At 47.1% G+C, this 17,438-nt stretch overlaps 1 protein-coding gene across 5 annotated transcripts in view; it reads right to left on the reverse strand.

The window, feature by feature from the left end:
• Nucleotides 1-2,939: 2,939 nt before the first annotated feature.
• The window catches only part of SMOX (spermine oxidase), a 51,422-nt gene continuing 36,923 nt past the window's right edge, over nt 2,940-17,438 (reverse strand). For 2 of the 5 annotated variants that reach the window (XM_028144747.2, XM_008141053.3), the window contains 2 exons: nt 16,895-16,984; nt 15,979-16,454 (listed from right to left, as the gene is read on the reverse strand). In XM_028144747.2, coding sequence (XP_028000548.2) covers nt 16,317-16,454; nt 16,895-16,984 — 228 coding nt within the window. In that variant the 3' untranslated portion in view covers nt 15,979-16,316. Of the gene's footprint in view, nt 3,156-15,978; nt 16,455-16,894; nt 16,985-17,438 lie in introns of those variants that run through there. The other 3 variants (XM_028144746.2, XM_054724151.1, XM_008141054.3) reach the window with 3 other exon arrangements.

Genomic DNA, 17,438 nt, shown 5'->3' on the forward strand with positions numbered 1-17,438 from the left:
GTCAGAAGGACTTTTAGTGGGGGAGGGAGCCTCCTTGTCCCCATAACAGTGGACATGGAGGCAGGCAGTGTGGGCAGCTCAGGCAGTACTTTCTGTCGGCACGATGGTCAATCAGCAAAACGTGTCCGATGTTCAGGCCTCAGCCATCTCCTGGGCACAGCAGCGCTCTGCACCAGCTGCCTCCTCCTGTACCCCCCATACCAGGTACCCAGCCTTCAGGAGATGGGGGGAGTGCTGCAGAGGCCCCAGAGAGGCTGTGCTTCAACGGGGGCATCCAGGGACCCAGTTCTGATCATCAATAAAGCACTGAGTAGCTGACCTTGGTCTCAGGACATGCCAGAATGTTGTAAATTGGCCAAGAGGAATGGAGGGAGTATCAACAGCCCTTCTGGAGGAGGGAGCCTCTTGCCAGTGATTTTGGAGCATTTGGAAGAAGTACATTCACTGCACCATTTCCTGAGACCTCAGGTGCCCCAGCTCCCCGCCCCCGCCCCTCCAGCCTGGCCCACACAACTCTTAAAGACTGTCCCTGAGATGCATATAAAAAGGGGCCATTGTCTCTTTTTTTATCACCTTGAAATGCCAAGGTGATTGGGGAAATAGGGAAGACTCAGTACCCATCAAAATGGGAGTAAGAGTTCCTTTGCACAATCCTCGAGAAATGCGGGAGTTTGTTAGTGAGAAGGGCATGGTCCTGTGAGATGTGACAGGGGGAAAAGCAAGTCTCCAAAGACACTGGCATTTGTCCAATGACCTACCCTCCCCGCACCCCTTTAGAAAGCTTCACTCCTGCTCCCACCCAAAACCTCTAGCTCCAGTCCACCCTCCCTCTCAAGCTGGGCTCTTGCCACCCATCTTGCCTTGCTTCCCACACTCTTCAGGACCTCTGTCCCCAGCATTCCACAGGACCACTTTTGCAAGTCACCTGGGACCTTTCATTTCCCTAACCTCCTCCCATCATCTGTCTGTGCTGCAGTTCACACTAGTGGCCCCTCCTGCTTCCTGAAATGTTCCTCCGCCGCTGAGCCACGCCCCTGGGACCTCTTCTGGTCCCCTGACCACACTCTCTCTGCTGCGCAGGCGCCTCTCTCTGTCCTCAAATGTCCCCCAGGGTTTTCTTCTTCCTTTTCTCAACTCTCCACACAATCTCATCCATTCAAAATCACCTCAATCGCATACATAAATGTCTCCCAAGGGTCTGTCTCTAGCTCCAGAGGTATGTGTTTATTCTCCCCCGGGTGGCCCCCAGACACCCCAGATTCAAGCCCACTCACCTTCTGCAAAGCATCTCATCTGCTCCGCGCAGGCATGACAAGGCCACTGGTGCTGAGGGTTCAGGCTCCCCATGGCCCTGAGCCTGCCTGTCCTCTCCACACCTCATCATCTTCCCAAGACCTCCTTCCCAGAGGCCTTGCCTGGAACTAATCCCTGAGCATTCCTCAGTCTTCCTGTTAGCTCACATCAAGATCACCCTGGCTTAGAGTCCACTGATAGAATCCATATCTGTGTCCATCAGGGAGAGAGCTATCTGTTCCCAGGGCTGCTCAGGACTGGGTAAGAGTTTTTATTAAATACTAGAAGCCCAGTGCATGAAATTCATGCACAGGTCGGGTCCCTAGGCCTGGCTGGCGATCAGGGCCGATCGGGGCCTTCTGGCTGCCAGCCAGGGCCTCCCTTCCCTGGCTGCTGGCTGCTGGCCAGGGCCTTCCTTCGTTCCGCACCACCCCCTGGTGGTCATCGCATGTCACAGCAAGCGATCAGTCTCCCGGTCAAACTCCCACAGGGACTATTTGCATATTAGGCTTTTATATATATAGATTGGATTTATGGGTTCACTGACCTTTCCCTGGGACACTGCACCATTGTCCACCTGGTAGCTGGATCAACATCACCATTTTTGTAAGACCTTCACTCCGTCTGGTCCCACCAATACTCAGGAGCTAAAGCCTAGTCCTCTCCCAGCCGGAGAGCCAGCTGTACCCTGAACCTCTGCAGGACCACCTGCCCCACGTGCCCTCCAGGCCACCCAACCCTCCCACCTGGAGCCCCACCTCCCCAAAAGGCCCCCTCCACCACCACTGCTCCAGGTGGTGACAGGCACTGGGGAAAGGTTGGGACCTTGGTGGCCCTCCCCTCAGTGACCTGTCATAACTCCGACTCCTCAATGCCCCCCTGACCCTGTTTCTATTCCCATCCTGTTACACCCCAGGGGGTTACATGTTCACCATCTTCTTGGAAAAAAAAACTTTTTTTTTCCCCTTCCCGTGGCCTCAGCAAAGCACAAAACCAGATGCTCGTAAAGGCTAAACCAGTCCCTCCGGCTCTCTGCTCAGAGCAGCTCTCTAGGGAGCCTGGTGGGCCCAGGTGGTACTGCAAGTGGGGCTTGGGGGAAGCGGGTGCTGCACTCACTCTGCTGCTAGGCTGGGCTGACATTTCTTCCCTTTCCCAACCACCTCTTGGCAGAAAAAGGGAAACAAAGGGAATGTTGAATAGGGCCCAGCCTACTAGTGTATTCTCAAACTGCTCTGGTCTGGGTGAGAATGAAGTGGAAATTGCAGAAGAATTTGGAACCGAGAAGAAATCCAGAAACTGAAGCCACAAAAGTCTGAGCCTTCAGAGCCAGGAGCCAGAATGAGAGATGCATTGGAGGCAGCTCCAGGGACCTTGACACTGATATTTGTGGAAGTCCTGTTACTGGTGGAGTTAGATGTTAGACCTCAAGTCCTTGTGTTCAGCTAAGAAAGAACTCAGAGCCAAAAACTCAAATACAAGCGAAAGTTTATTTAGAGTCACAGAGGTAGAAGAAACTGGCTTAGGAAACAAGTTACAGAGGCAAAAGAGGGGCCCTTAATGCTTAGGAGAAGGAATGCAAAGATAACACTCCTGAGAGAAGAGGGGAAAGGCTGGGGCCTATGAGAGAGAGAGAGAGAGAGAGAGAGAGAGAGAGAGAGAGAGAGAGAACATACTGGGTCCCTTGCCTTAAGGTCGATCTCAATAGAATATTCATCAGCTTTCCAGTTGCATCCTTTCAGGGTCATGGTCTCTACTGATTGATTGGTCAGCACTAAGGTAGGGGGTCATTAATCCTTGCATCTGGTCCTGATGTCAGCCATGGCATTGCTTCATCTGCTTTTGCTTCTTTTCTGGGCCTGAAGCTGAAACACAACGGAGGCCTAAATGGCATCTCTAGTTTGACTAAAACTCTGTCTCTGTAGTCAACAGACCTGAGGCTTTGGTCCTAAGATTTTTTAATGGGGGTCAGAACCTCATTGTCCTGAGGGCTTACTCCTTAAGGGACTGGTCGTGCAAGGGCTCGCACAGGAGTCTATTCTCTGGCTCCTTTGTTCCTCCTCTAAGGGGATCTAAACCACATGACTAGCGATATAAAAGGACAGGGGTCTAAACAGCATGAAGTCACATGCCAGGGGAGGAAAGGTCACCCTGAGGGTAAGGTCCTACCCTATAATACTATTTTCCAAGTTTTGCCCATTACTAGGCACGCAGGACTTTCTGCCCTGGTGACATTCCGTATGTGGCCTATCATTCCTGCTCTGCTCATGCCTGACTTACCACCTCAGGAAAGTTGTTGTTTTTTTTTTTCCTGCCCCTCTTTTTCCTCCCCCTAAATTTAAGCATTTCCTAAAGTTCTACTTTTTTCTTTCTCTTTTTCTTTTCTTTCCTCCAATGCCATCCATAGGAGCATCCACGTCCCAAATCCACATTTCCAGCTCCAACACTGTCTTCACTACCTAATAATTATTTTGGTAAAACATATAGGGTTGACTCTGATTGTCCATACACAAATTTCCTCCTGAACACTGTTGGTAGAGGAAAGATTTGTTTTAAGTCACAGACAGATACTTCCTATCTTAAGGTGGCATCCTACCAAGCCATTTATAAGACCCCTCCCCTTAAAACACCAACAAAGAATTAAAAAGAGGATAGAAATTCAAAACAGGTCGGAAAAGTAAGGATGCCAGTCAACCATTTGCAAAGAGTGGGGACTCCAGTGCTGAGGGAGCTGCGTTAAAGGACAGATTCAGGGGCCCGGCCAGAATTTTGCCTCTACATTAAAGGCTCTACCCTTTCCACTGCATATCTCCCACCTCCCACCCCACCCCTAACTCCACGAAGGGCCTGCCCAGTCATCTAATCTCCAGCCATGTCCTACTGCCCAACAATTGCTTTCTGAGTAGCTGAGGACACAATTCCCTGCAGGAACTTTCTACCTGCTCACGGGACTGTCCCGACTTGTAGGTCTGAGGTCAGAAGGGACCTTGAGAGCAGAATACAACAGTATCATTTCTCGGGTGCTCTATTTGACAGAAAAGGAATAGCCGGCATCTCTGAATTTTTAGATAAAGTTTTTCCTCATTTGCTGAAAACTGGGCAGTGGGGAGTAGAAGATTTCCCTCAGTCTGGTAGAGCAGAACTAAAAGAATGCCCACTGGCTTCTGTCTCCTCCAGCTCCTTGAGCCAGAGTCAATCCATGAAGAGCATCTTCCAGGGACCTGAATCCCTTGGCCCATCCTTACAAGGCCTCATTGCTGTGACTGAGCCACCTTTGTATTCTGGGTGGCTTCCTTGTCTATGGGTCCACTGATCTAGTGCTTAGAAATATCCCTTTTGGGCTGGATGACTCCCCTAAGCAGAGGTGTATCCGTCAGCTATTGCTGTGATAATGCTGCAAAACAAGCCACCCCAAATTTTACAGGTTACAAGAACAATCATTTGTTCTCTTGCTTATGTTTCCGTCTGCAAGTCCTAGGTTTGGTTTCAGGCTTCTGTGGGCTCAGTCAGATATATTCCCCTTTTCTCTATATTCTCCTTGAAACATCAGCTATCAGGGGCATATTATTCTCATGACACATGATGAGAACACGAGATGCCAAACCCAACTATGCAACATGCTTTTGCTCATATTGCATCATGGCTGTTTACATTCTTTGGCCAAAACTAGTGAGATGGCCAAGCCCAAAGTCAATGGAGCAGGAAAATATACTCTGTTCCACAGGGATAGGAAAGTGACTGAATATTTGCTGAATAATCTTCCAGTCTAACTCAAAAGGCTTGGTTAGGACTTCCACATATGAATTGGGGGAGCGGGGAAATAACAGCCTCTTTAGTGGGAGGAGGTGCAAGGTCACATGGCAAAGTATGCAGTCACAGGGAGGAGGGAAGAACTGAGGTCACTTCTGTCATCACCTACCGTATGGAGCAACACCAATCTAGCTCTTGCCCTGAGCTAGCACTGGTCTAGACTGGACTACCCACTCCGGTGGCATGGAACAAGGACCTCACCCTGCCCAGCCCTAGGTTTCCTCCTCTATCATTAGGGCCCGCCTCACACTTTTTTTTTGTAAGAATCAAATGAGATCCTGTTGTGAATGGTTTTTTTTAAAGAATAGAGGGAGCTCTAAGAAGAAACTGTAGTTTCCTAAGCTAAGTAGGGTGTCGTTTATACATAAAGAGGCAAAAGACAGATGTTCCCAAACATGCATGAACTCTTCTTTGAAAAAAGGACCCTCCAACAAAGCCAAGTCAATGCAAATACGATGAAAACAACAAATCTGAAACAAACAGGGATATAACTAGTCGCAAGAGAGAATACGTACTTGAACAACTTTAGACCACTACATGTTAAAACAACATTAAAAGGCCAACTTTCTAGTGAAATTTCAATTGCCAAAATTGCATCTCACCCCCGAAGTAGGAAATCATAACGGAACATTAACCATGAAAGAAATTAAAACAATAGTCAAAGATATACTTCCAAAAAAAAAATAAAAATACACCAAGTCCAGCCAGTTTGGCAAGTAAGTTCTTTAAGTCTCCAGGAAATGGATAATTAACATTTTATACATACTTTCTCAATGTACATAGTAAAAAGATGTAAAACTACCCAAATTGTTTTAAAAGTCCAAGAGGGAGGGAGAAAGCCCTAGAAAGGCCAAGAAAAAGAATATCTTAGGTCACTTGTGAACATAGGTACAAAAGCCTAAATAAATATAAGCACATGAAATACAGCAAGGCCAGTGTAGCAGACTGTATTATTGACAAAACATTTGCTGCCCCAAACTTCCTGGATACTTTTCTGGAAAAGGATTATATGCCTATTCACAGACATCAAGCTCAGGCACTGACTTCATTTGACCAATGAAATGTGGGTAGAAGTAACACATGCTACTTCTGATCAGAAACATTAAGATGTTCCATTATCTATCTTTTCTATCAACCATACCAGTAAGATGCTCCATCGCGGTGAATCCTAGAATTAAGAGGACGTAAAATCAACCCTCTGGGCTCATGATGAACAAGAAATGAACTTCTGTTGTAATTCACTAAGGTTTGGGGGGTTTTTTTTTACCAGAATCGAACTTAGCCTAAACTGACTGATACAACAAGGCAAAGACTGTCCCCAAAATACAAGAAAAACATTAGAAATTTTATCAATGTAAATAGCACATTAACAGGTAATAGGAGAAAAACCCTATGATCATCTCAATAGATGTATAAGACATTTGATAATATTCAATATTCATTCATAATAAAACATTCATAAACTAATATAGAAAGGAATTTCTTTAACCTGATAAAAAAAAGGATCCAGAAACAGAGCAAACAGCATACTTATTAGAAACATTACCCACATTCCCATTAAATCAGGAATAAGGCTACACGCTCCATATCACTCTTTTACTCAACATTGTACCAATAGTTATACTTTATGCAATAACAACAACAACAATAACAACAGGCATATTGACAGTAAAGAAACTTGACTATCAAACTTTGCAGGTAATGTGATCTTCCTAGAAAACCCAAGAAAAGTAACTGATAAAAAAAACATCCAAACTAATAAACGAGTTTATAATTTAGCTGAGTCTAAATCAATATTCAAAAACTAAATTCTTCCTATCCCCCAGCAATTATCACTAGATGCCGTTTTAAGTCAGTGGGGAAAGGGTGGATTATCCAGCAAGTAGCATTGGGATGACCAGCCAACAGTGAGGAATAAGAATAAACCTGGATCCCTACCACAAGTCCACTAAAGTTTAAGAATTCTTTTTAAACATAAAATACCATCTTTATTACTTGGAATAAAAAACAAGGAGAGCCTGAGAAAATGTCACAACCAAGAGAGAACAACCCAAAGGAAACATGGTAACTAAATGCAACGTGGAATCCTGGATGGAATTCGGGAACAGAACAGCGACATTAAGTAAAAACTAAGGAAATCTGAATAAACTATGGACTTTAGCTAATCATAATGTTCCAATATTGGTTCATTAGTTGTAACAAATGTACCAGATTAATATAAGATGTTAATAATAGGGGAAATGTATATACTTACATTTTCCATAAGTCTGAAGTTATAAAAAAAATTCATTGATACCAAAAAAAATTGATAGAACTGATAAAACTAAATAAACAAATACACAAGTATAGTTGGACACTTCAACACTATTCTTTCAGCAGTTGATACAACTAGACAGAAAATCAGCCTGGATAGAGAAGAGGACAACAACACCATCAACCAACAGGATCTAATCAACAGCCATAGCACACTCCACCCAACAATAGCAGAATACCCTTTGCAAGTACCATAGATCAGATACCAAAATCAACCACATCCTCGGCCATAAAACAAACATCAACACGTGTAAAAATTAAAATCATACAATCCAGCTTCACTTGGGGAACAAAATAAGTTCACATTTGTTATTTATTTAGTAAACTTATTCATTGAAGCATAATTAAACTTTGTTAGCACAGAGGATTGCATACAAAAGGAAATCACTAAAAGTCTGGTGAATGAACAAATGAATGAATGAGTGAGTGAACAAGCTGTCTCATCTTGGGGACCAAGACCTGTTTTTACTGTTAAGAATGAAAAATAATACTCTAGAATAAGTTACAATCTTATTTAATTCCTTTATTCAATATTAATTAAAAGTACTTTCTGTGACATATATTTTTTAATTCAGAAAAGCTCACATAAAATCCAAAAAAAAGTTCTCCCTGCAGCAAGAGGGCTGTAGTCCAATATGGCCAGCAGATGGCGCCAGAGGACATAGTTCAACCGATGAGGCTGTTCTTGCTTCCAGAGACCCTGGAATCAATGGCAGCTCTTCCCCACCTCTCCCAGCCATGGTGAGAAGGGGAGCCAGCCCAGGCCTTCCTGTGTCTCCCTCAGCCATCTGAGACTCCCCAACAACAACATCGAGGATGAGGAAAGTGAGGATGCAGAGAGAGCATGTGTAGAAAATGCCAGTGTGAATTTTGACTATGAAGGAGAGGCAAGGGAAGGTGGTAGCAAGAGAAGGGGGGTGGCCCTAACTGGTTTGGCTCAGTGGATAGAGCATCGGCTTGCGGACTGAAGGGTCCCAGGTTCGATTCCGGTCAAGGGCATGTACCTTGGTTGCGGGCACATCCCAGTGAGGGGGTGTAGGAAGCAGCTGATGGATGTTTCTCTCTCATCGATGTTTCTAACTCTCTATCCCTCTCCTTTCCTCTCTGTAAAAAATCAATAAAATATATTAAAAAAAAAAAAAAGAGGAGGGGGGTGATGGGAAAGACATGAACATGTTGAAATGTGGATGGAAGAATGTCCTAGAGAGAAGGGGGAGAGGAACGGGTAAGACAAGTTCCTGAGTTTGAGACATGGGATGCGGGGGGAGCGGGGATGAGGGTCTAAAAGGACTGGGGTAAAGGCTATTTGTAGATTTGATGAGCAAGTTGCCTCCAGTTGGCTTCTACTTTGCCTATGACACGGGAGACCATGTTGCCTGCTGACAGTGAAGAGGCAGGAGAGTCAGAGGTCGGTATGGAAAACCCAGGCAGGTTGCCAGCCAACACCAAGAGTGGGTCCGGAAGTTGGCACCATTCAGTTTGACTTCTTTCTTCACTTGTTCATGCATTCTGCAAATATTTGATAACCTACTATTACACCTGGTACTATTTTGGACACTGTAACTTACATTTTGGGGAGGGGACCCGGGGATACAGACAAATAAATAAACAAATACAAAATGACAGAGGGAAAGAGAAGGGCTAAGAAATGGATAAGGAGATGAAACAGTGAACCGGAAGTGCTGTGAAAATGGGGTGCTTAAAGAAGTCTTCCCAGAGAAGTGATAGCTGAGTAGATATCTGAACACAGTGAGGAAAAAAGACTTGCCAATACCTGGGGACAAGCATTCCAGATAAAGGGAACAACCAGGGCCAAGGGCGGGGGTGGGGGGGCAGGAAATGAGAGCCAGGAGACAGATCACATAGGCGTTGGAAATCACCTTCTATGCTTAGTGTGGTAGGATGCCAGAAGCCAATTCCAACATGTCAGCAGGGCTGAGTCATCTGGAATGGCTGAGGGCATTTCCCCAAACCTGAAAAGGATGCATAAATGATTGCTTGCTGCCAGACAGCTGAGGGCATTTCAATCTACATGTTATTGCCTCCGGCCAAACACCTGAACAGCTGGAGGTAGTTCCTCCAATCTGACAATGGGTTCTATATACCAAACCCTGGCCTTTGATGTGTGTATCTACCTTGCCTTAGGACAATTTGGGTTAATAAAAAGCAAGGGGTCCTGAGACAAGGGAGAACTTAGTTCCTTTAGCTAAGTCTTCTCTGGCTCCCCAAAATGCCTTCCAAAATTATGTTTCGTCTCTGGACTCTTGCTTAATTTACACACAACGCCTTCTCCAGATTCCTGAACCCCTTCTAGATGCTGGATAAAGACCATCCGGCAGTAGGAGTCGTTGGAAACCAGGGAAGCACTGGATTCCTATTATAAAAGGGTCACACTGGCTGCTGTGTGGAAAGCAGGCTAAGGGCGAGTGTGGAAGAAGGAACACCACACAGGAGGCTACAGCAGGCATCGATGGCAGAGATGAGAGGGACAGGGCAGAAAGTTTCAAGTGATCAGGTTCAGGATGTGTTGTAGGTAGAGCCAACATTTGGTGATGGCAAATCTGATGATCAGGTGTGGGATGGAAAGGAAAAAAAGTCAATGACTTAAGGTGTTTGCCTTACTCAAATCAAGTACAGTAGATCTGGGAAGGAGCAGATCAAGAGGTGTGCTTTGGACAAGTTAAGTCTGTGGAAAGCTCCTGCAGGCAGTGTTGTGTTGCTTGCTTTGCTTTGCTGTGTTCGGGGCCAGCAGGTGTGGCTTCATGTTTTTCTCCAGCTGTACCGACTGGCGACTCAGACACAACTGTGGAGAAAGCAGACACACAACCGGGCTCTAACAGAACAAATGGCGAGAGAGTTGAGGATATGGGAAAGAGATCTAGTGAAAAGATAGATAATTGAAAACCTCACTCCTGGAACCAATCTTAATTAATCAGGACTAATTAAATTAATTTAACACTAGTTACAAAAGCCTAACCCAAGCTAATTAAGCAAAAGGGGAACCAATAGCTGGTGTTTCGGGAAAGGGCACTGGAGTGGCTCAGAAATGGGAAGGAAAAGCTATGAAACATCCGGTCCTGATCATGGCCTTGAACTAGGCATGGACAGATGACTGTGTGACCCCATATGCCCCAGATGAGAGGAGGAAGATAACAGATCCAAGACAAAAAGTAGTAATGGGCTCTGCGGTGAAATGGAGTGGGAACACCCAATCCAACAGATCAAAACCGCTCACATACTGAGCTCATACTGAAATAAAATATGCCTGGCATGATCCCCTAACAGAGATCCAAATCTTGAACACGCTTGCAAAATCGGTGTTCAACAATCACCACTAGAAATGGGAGGCGAAAACAGCTTTTGTATCCATCATCTCCAGTTATATACTACTAGAGGCCCGGGGCATGAAAATTCATGCACTGGAGGGGGCGTCCCTCAGCCCGGCCTGCCCCCTCTCACAGTCTGGGAGCCCTCAGGGGCAGGAGGCGACCTGGCGATCAGGGGAAGGCAATGCCCTCATCATACCTCTGCTGCAGCCACTGCTGGCAGTGCAAGCCGCGGCCGGCCCTGGTTACCTGAGCCTTGGGCAGCCCTGGACGGCTGGGCAGTCACCATCCGAGGCTTGCCTGTGCCTTGGACCAGCCCTGGGCGGCTGGGGGACTGAGGGGACTGGGGGATTTCGGAGGCAGGCTTGCGGAGTGGCCAGGCCTGGCTGGGAGCGGGCCTGGTCGTGCCGTGGGCCTGCTGCCCTGGCAGGGCTGAGGGGACTGAGCACCGCCATCATGTGGCTGTGGGTGCCACCATCTTTGAATGCGTGGTGGTCAATTAGCATATTCCATCCTTATTGGCTGTGGGCGCTGCCCTCTTTGTGAGGGTGTGATGGTCAATTAGCATATTTGCTCTTTATTAGATAGGATGAAGCAGGGCTGTGACCAACCCTTACCTTTTTTAAAATGTTTTTATTTATTTTAGAAAGAGAGAGGAAGGGAAAGGAGAGAGATAGAAACATCAATGAGAGAGAAACATAGATTGGCTGCCTCCTGCACACCCCCTACTGGGGATGGAGCCCACAACCCAGGCATGTGTGCTGACTGGGAATGGAACCAGCAACCTCTCCGTGCATGGAATGACCCTCAACCAACTAAGCCACACTGGCCAGGGCCAACCCTTTCTCTGTTATATGAAATACCTAACATGAGCTTAGATGTCCCCGATGCCACCTTGGTAGGGCCACAAATCCTTCTGCTTGATTTTCCTACACAAATCACGAGTAGCCTCCACAAGCAGCCCAGCCAGTCATTATGAAAAAGCACTGCCTCTCATAAACACCACCATCCTGTTCGGCAGACCATTCATTAGGCAGGCAGCTCTGGAGAACTGCACAAGCAGCCCACCTCACTCTGCGCCTCAGGGCTACCCTTGGGCTCATCCCGACAGGCCCCCGTGAATGCAGGGTGACTCAAACCAGAGACGCTTCACTCCTACGTTTGTGGGCAGGGCAGTCAGTCCAAATGGTTCTCATGAAGTGGGAGCTAACATACTGCTCACCTGTCCAGGAGCAGCAAAGACAGTACCTGCCAAGGGCCCCAGGCCCCTGGAGGGAACATGTCTGAGGCTTCCACAAAACCACAACCGAACACCTGGCCCGTGGATTTACGGATGCTGATAGCACAAGAAACAATGCAAACAATTCTACATAGAACCCAGTGCCAGGAAAGAACTTTCCTTTCAACTGACCTTCCACCGGTGATAGGAATTGGAGAGCAGGTGCTGGCATTGGTGTTGGCCTGCGCATGCCACATTTTCCACCCCCGATCGAGTCCTCTGGGTTTCAATCAAGGTCTAAGCGACTTCAGAAATAGCCCCATCGAGGAACTCATGCTGTGTTGATCCTGGTGCATCTAATCTCCCCTCCCTTTTCGAAGACTCTTGCTTTTCTTTATCTGCTTTGAATCTGCTTTTTTTTTTTAAATTGATTTCAGAGAGGAAGGGAGAGGGAGAGAGAGATAGAAACATCAATTATGAGAGAATCACTGATTGGCTGCCTCCTGCATGCCCCACACTGGGGATCGAGCCCGCAACCCGGGCTTGTACCCTGACCAGAAATCAAACCGTGACTTCCTGGTTTAGAGGTCGATGCTCAACCACTGAGCCATGCTGGCTGGGCTGAATCTGATTTTAAAGTTGCAACTCATAAGTGCTACCCACATTACACAAGTTATTTTCTATGCAGGCTGCTTTGGCAAACTCTCCAGGGCCACCCCTCCCGCACTGGTACCCACCTGTGTCCCCGAGGCACCCCCACTTTCCTCCCAGGGTCACTTCCTTCCCCTTGAGATGACACAACCCCACACAAGTCCTTCTGGGAACCTGGATGTCCTCTGCTGGTAAACAATCCCCGCCTCCCTCATGAGGCCTCAGATGCCCAGAGGAGGGGACGCAGGCAAGGGGTCTGGTAAACGGTGGCATCCTATGTAAATGCAAGGCCAGTCCCTATCAGCAGACAGCAGGGCATCAGTAGGTCCTTCCTCCCTTATCTGCTCTCACAATGCATCATCTCTGTTGCAAGGAAGAAATTCTCTGAGCTAACACAACACTATGTTTTGGGACGGGAGGAGCCAGAGAAGAGTATCCTCAGGTTCTTTTTTAAACTTGTTAAATTGAGTTATATCATGCACACAGAAAAGTACATAAATCTTCAGTATATGAGCCAATGCATTTATATCAAGGTATAAATGCAACCACCATCTAGATCAAGATGTGGAACATTTCTCTAACCCATAAAGCACCCCCACACTCCCTCCCAGGCATTACCCATCGCCTCATTTCTAACATCATGGATTAGTTTTGCACATTCTTAAACTTCATATAAAAGAAAATATATGGCCCTAACCGGTTTGGCTCAGTGGATAGAGCGTCGGCCTGCGGACTCAAGGGTCCCAGGTTTGATTCCGGTCCAGGGCATGTACCTCGGTTGCGGGCACATCCCCAGTAGGGGGTGTGCAGGAGGCAGCTGGTCAATGTTTCTCTCTCATCGGTGTTTCTAACTCTCTATCCCTCTCCCTTCCTCTCTGTGAAAAATCAGTAAAATATATTTTTTTTAAAAAGAAAATATATGGTATATACAAGCACACCTCCTAAGAGATACTGTGGTTTGGTCCCAGAGTACCACAATAAAGTGAATGTCACAATAAAGCAAGTCATAATCTTTTTGCTGGTGCAGGGCTTGCCTTCAATTGGTAAAAACTTACCATCTACAAAGCACAATAAAGTGAAGTGCAATAAAACAAGGTATGCCTGTAGCCTTGTGTCTGGCTTCTTTCACGCAACATATTTTTGAGATCAATACATGTCACAAATAGCAACTCATTTTATTCTATTGGTATGCTAGCATTCCACTGGACGAATGTACTGCAGTTTATCCATTCTGCTATTGATGGACATCTGAGCTGTTTCCAATTTTTAGCTATTACAAACTGCTTTGCTATGAACATTTAGTGCGTGTTTTGGGTAGACGCATGCACTCATCATTTCTCAGGAGTGGAAAGGCTGGCGGGCATGTGCCAGCTTTAGTAGAATCTGCCACACCGTCTCTGTGTGGCTGTACCCATTTCCACTCCCTGCAGCAAAGACCTAGGAGGGGGGTTGGCGTTTTTGTTTTGTTTTGTTCCATTTTCTTTTGGATGGCACAAGCCTGTTCTTTCCATTGTGCAATAGAATGAGCCTGCACTATGGAATCAGACAGACTGCGGTTCAAGTCTCAGCATCACCACCTCCCTGAGTGACACCTCTCTGAGTGACATTACTAACTCTGGGAGGTTTTGCTTCCCCATGGGGATGTATCGCCCTCCCCAGCCTGAGATGTCCAGCATTTACAACTGGCATCTTGCCTGGCAGGTGGTGAGCACTGAGCAAATATCCTCTCCCTCCCTCTTGCCCACACCGATGCTCCCCACGTGCAGTCACCAAATACAATGTTTCAGGCCTTTTCATCCTCGAGGAGTCCTTTAGAATCCCTACCCCTGTGATCCTGAGAACCTACTTGTGATTTTCTTCCCCATTACTTATGTGATGGGCCACTTCTGTCCATCCCACCACAGCTAGCAGGGGAAACCCAGGACGGGGGGAGGGTCCACGCGGGGTCAGTGTCTCCCGAGGTGAAATTAATAGAAGGTGCTTCCCACAAAGCAACCTGAGGCCAGGTAAGGCCCAAATTTACATCATCTGTTTAAATACTAATTATAGAAAGAGCACCAAGATACATTATCTTAACTAAAAGGAGCAAAATTTAGACAGGATGACTACTTTGTCACTTCTGTATAAAAAGGACAGAGAAGGATATATATCTCTACCGACACACCTAGAAATGGATACACAAGACTATTGGCAATGGCACTGCGGGCAGGTCTGTGGGGAGATGTTTCAGTGTAGCCTTTTATAACTTTAGAGCATTGAGAACCACATCAATAGCTCCTCTATTCAAAATATTTTTCATGTCTATACTTAGATATTTTTAAGTCGTGCATCAGGTGAATATGAATCCCGACATAAATCCATGAAGATCAACCCTGGCAGAGCAAGATGCCTGCTAGACATGTGCGTGCAGGTGAGTGTGCATGTAGGTGGGTGCAGGCGGGCATGTGCACAGGTGTGTCTGCACACTGTACAGTCCCATCATAACCTGCGGTGATGGGGGAGAGGATGTGGAGTCATGTCAAGGGCAGAGCCCTAAACGTCCAAGAATAAGACCCAATCTAAGCTCAGACAGAGTTAAACCAGGGGACCCACCTGGCTTTTCACAACTTCCCCCACCACCCAACCCCTCAATTCTATAGCATTCAAACTCTATCAATAGAAATCTGGAGTAAAAATATGACTAAATGTTCTTTTGGGTTCAATGCATATGTGTGTAGAGGCAGCTGTGTGTAGGTGGAAGGGTGTGAGATAGTGTATTTGTGTGTGGGGGGGAGCAAGTGTGTAAGGGGTGTGTTTGTCTATGTGTGTGTTCTTACTCAGCAAAAAGAGCAGAAAAGACTATCCCCCAGTAAGGGGTAGGCCCTTCGAACACAACAGGTGGGAAACACTTAGGGATATCCTCTTGCCCCCAAAATGGCCAGACTATCACCTTCCCAGAAGTCAACAGAGGCCGCCCGAGGGCCTGACCCAGGGCCCCAGAGCCAGGTGATACTGATTAATAATTAACATAGCTGAGCTTGGCATGGAGCCACGACAGGTGTCCTCTCCCACGGAATGCACCTTCATCCATGTGGCCATGTCATCCAATTAAGCTCTGAGAAGCCCAGTAAAGGGCCAAAGGCAGTTCCAGGCTTTTCCTGAAGGAACTGGGGCTGGGCAGTGAGGGGCCCTTATCCCCGAGGGGTCTCTACAGTACGAAGGCAAACCACCACAAAGGAGTGAGAGGATATCGCTTCCAATCAAGGCAGGCACAGCCAGGCCACAGCTCCCCCCACCATCCTCTCACTCAAAGGAAGTGTAATAAACCACACACACACACACACACACACACACACACACACACACGTCTGAGAAAAAAACAGGAGGAGCTGAGGAGCACAGGAAGGACAAGCCTCTTTTATTATCCCAAAATGCAAAGTATTGAAGGCACTTACAATAATAAGGTAGGAGGGGAGGGGTGGCATGGTAGGTCGGAGGTCAGAGCACAGAGGTAAATCAACAGGCCCCGCCCTAGTCACCACCGGGCATGGAGAAAAGGAAAAGCTACAGGACCAGGTCTGAAGCCAGTCAGGGTGTCTAGCTCTACAAAAGATACAAATCGTTCTACAGAGGATTAGGAAATTAGGGGCACATGGCATCAAGAGGCAGGACTGGCAGTCACGAGTTAGTGGTTCTTTAAGGAACACACTCAGCAGAAACAAGGGACCTCAGGTCCCCTGCTGGAAGAGGTCTCTGTACATCTCGATGAGACGAGCAGCTTCACGCTGTCCAGAGAGCAGAGCACCATGGGTGGTAGAGTAGTACTTGCGGTGGGTGGCCTCACCTGAGAACAGCACCTGCATGGGCTGGGAGGGGGATAGGGAAATGAGGGTGGAGGAGCAAGAGAGGCCAAGAGTCTACCTATCTGCTCCAGAAATCCCCATCCACACTATAAGTCAGAGGTATGAGTAAGCAGGTATTGCTGCTTCCACAGGATGAGGAGTTGCCCAGCCCACCTGGCCACCTTCCCCTGCTTCTGCCCCAAACACCAGGCCTCAGTTCTGTCTGCTCTGAGGCTTTTAGAAATTCTGGCTCTGCAGTCTCAGAGGTTCACTGTGCCTCTTTACCAGTGAACTCAGGGAAAGCAGTTTAACCTCCCTAAGTCTTGGTGTTCTCATCTGTAAAATGGGTTCATGCCACTGCTTCTGAGGGTGGTTGGAAGGATTAAGTGAAATAATGTATCTAAAGCACTTAGAACCTGGAAGAACATAAGCACTCGATAAAGTTAGGTGGTAATTTAACAAACCTTTATGGAGCCCCTGTTAGGATCCAGGGACTGTTCTGGGCACTTGGAAGATAAAAGGTGACCAGGCTGCTGCTTTGAGGAGCTTCCTTGCTGGTGGGGAAGCCAGACACGAAACCCAATTATTAACGGTGTCATATGTGACGTGATGGGTGTCTGAGTGAGGCGCTGAGAGCCTAGAAGAGGCTCATGGTTGGGGGGACACACAAAGCTTCCCAACGACAGGACCTTTGGGCTGCTGGGTAAATAAGCAGGCAAAGGACGGCAGGAAGAAGGAAAGGGGGACAAAGATGCACCAGAGCAGACCTTGTTCAGGGGACAGGGACAATTTTGGTACAGCCAGGCCTCAACCTCGAGAAAGCAGGCCGTCTAGCTGGGCTCCAGGCAAAGCACAAGTGCCCATATCTTAAGCTTGAATTTGGACTTTCCCAGGGCTTCTCAAACTGAATGTGCAAAAGCACCAACTGGGGACTCTGGCGGAGTCAAGTTTTTAACTCAGCCGGTCTGGAGTGGACTGAGAGTCCGCATTTCTAACACATTCCCACGT

Source organism: Eptesicus fuscus, chromosome 12, assembly GCF_027574615.1.
Source record: "Eptesicus fuscus isolate TK198812 chromosome 12, DD_ASM_mEF_20220401, whole genome shotgun sequence".
Taxonomy (NCBI): domain Eukaryota; kingdom Metazoa; phylum Chordata; class Mammalia; order Chiroptera; family Vespertilionidae; genus Eptesicus; species Eptesicus fuscus.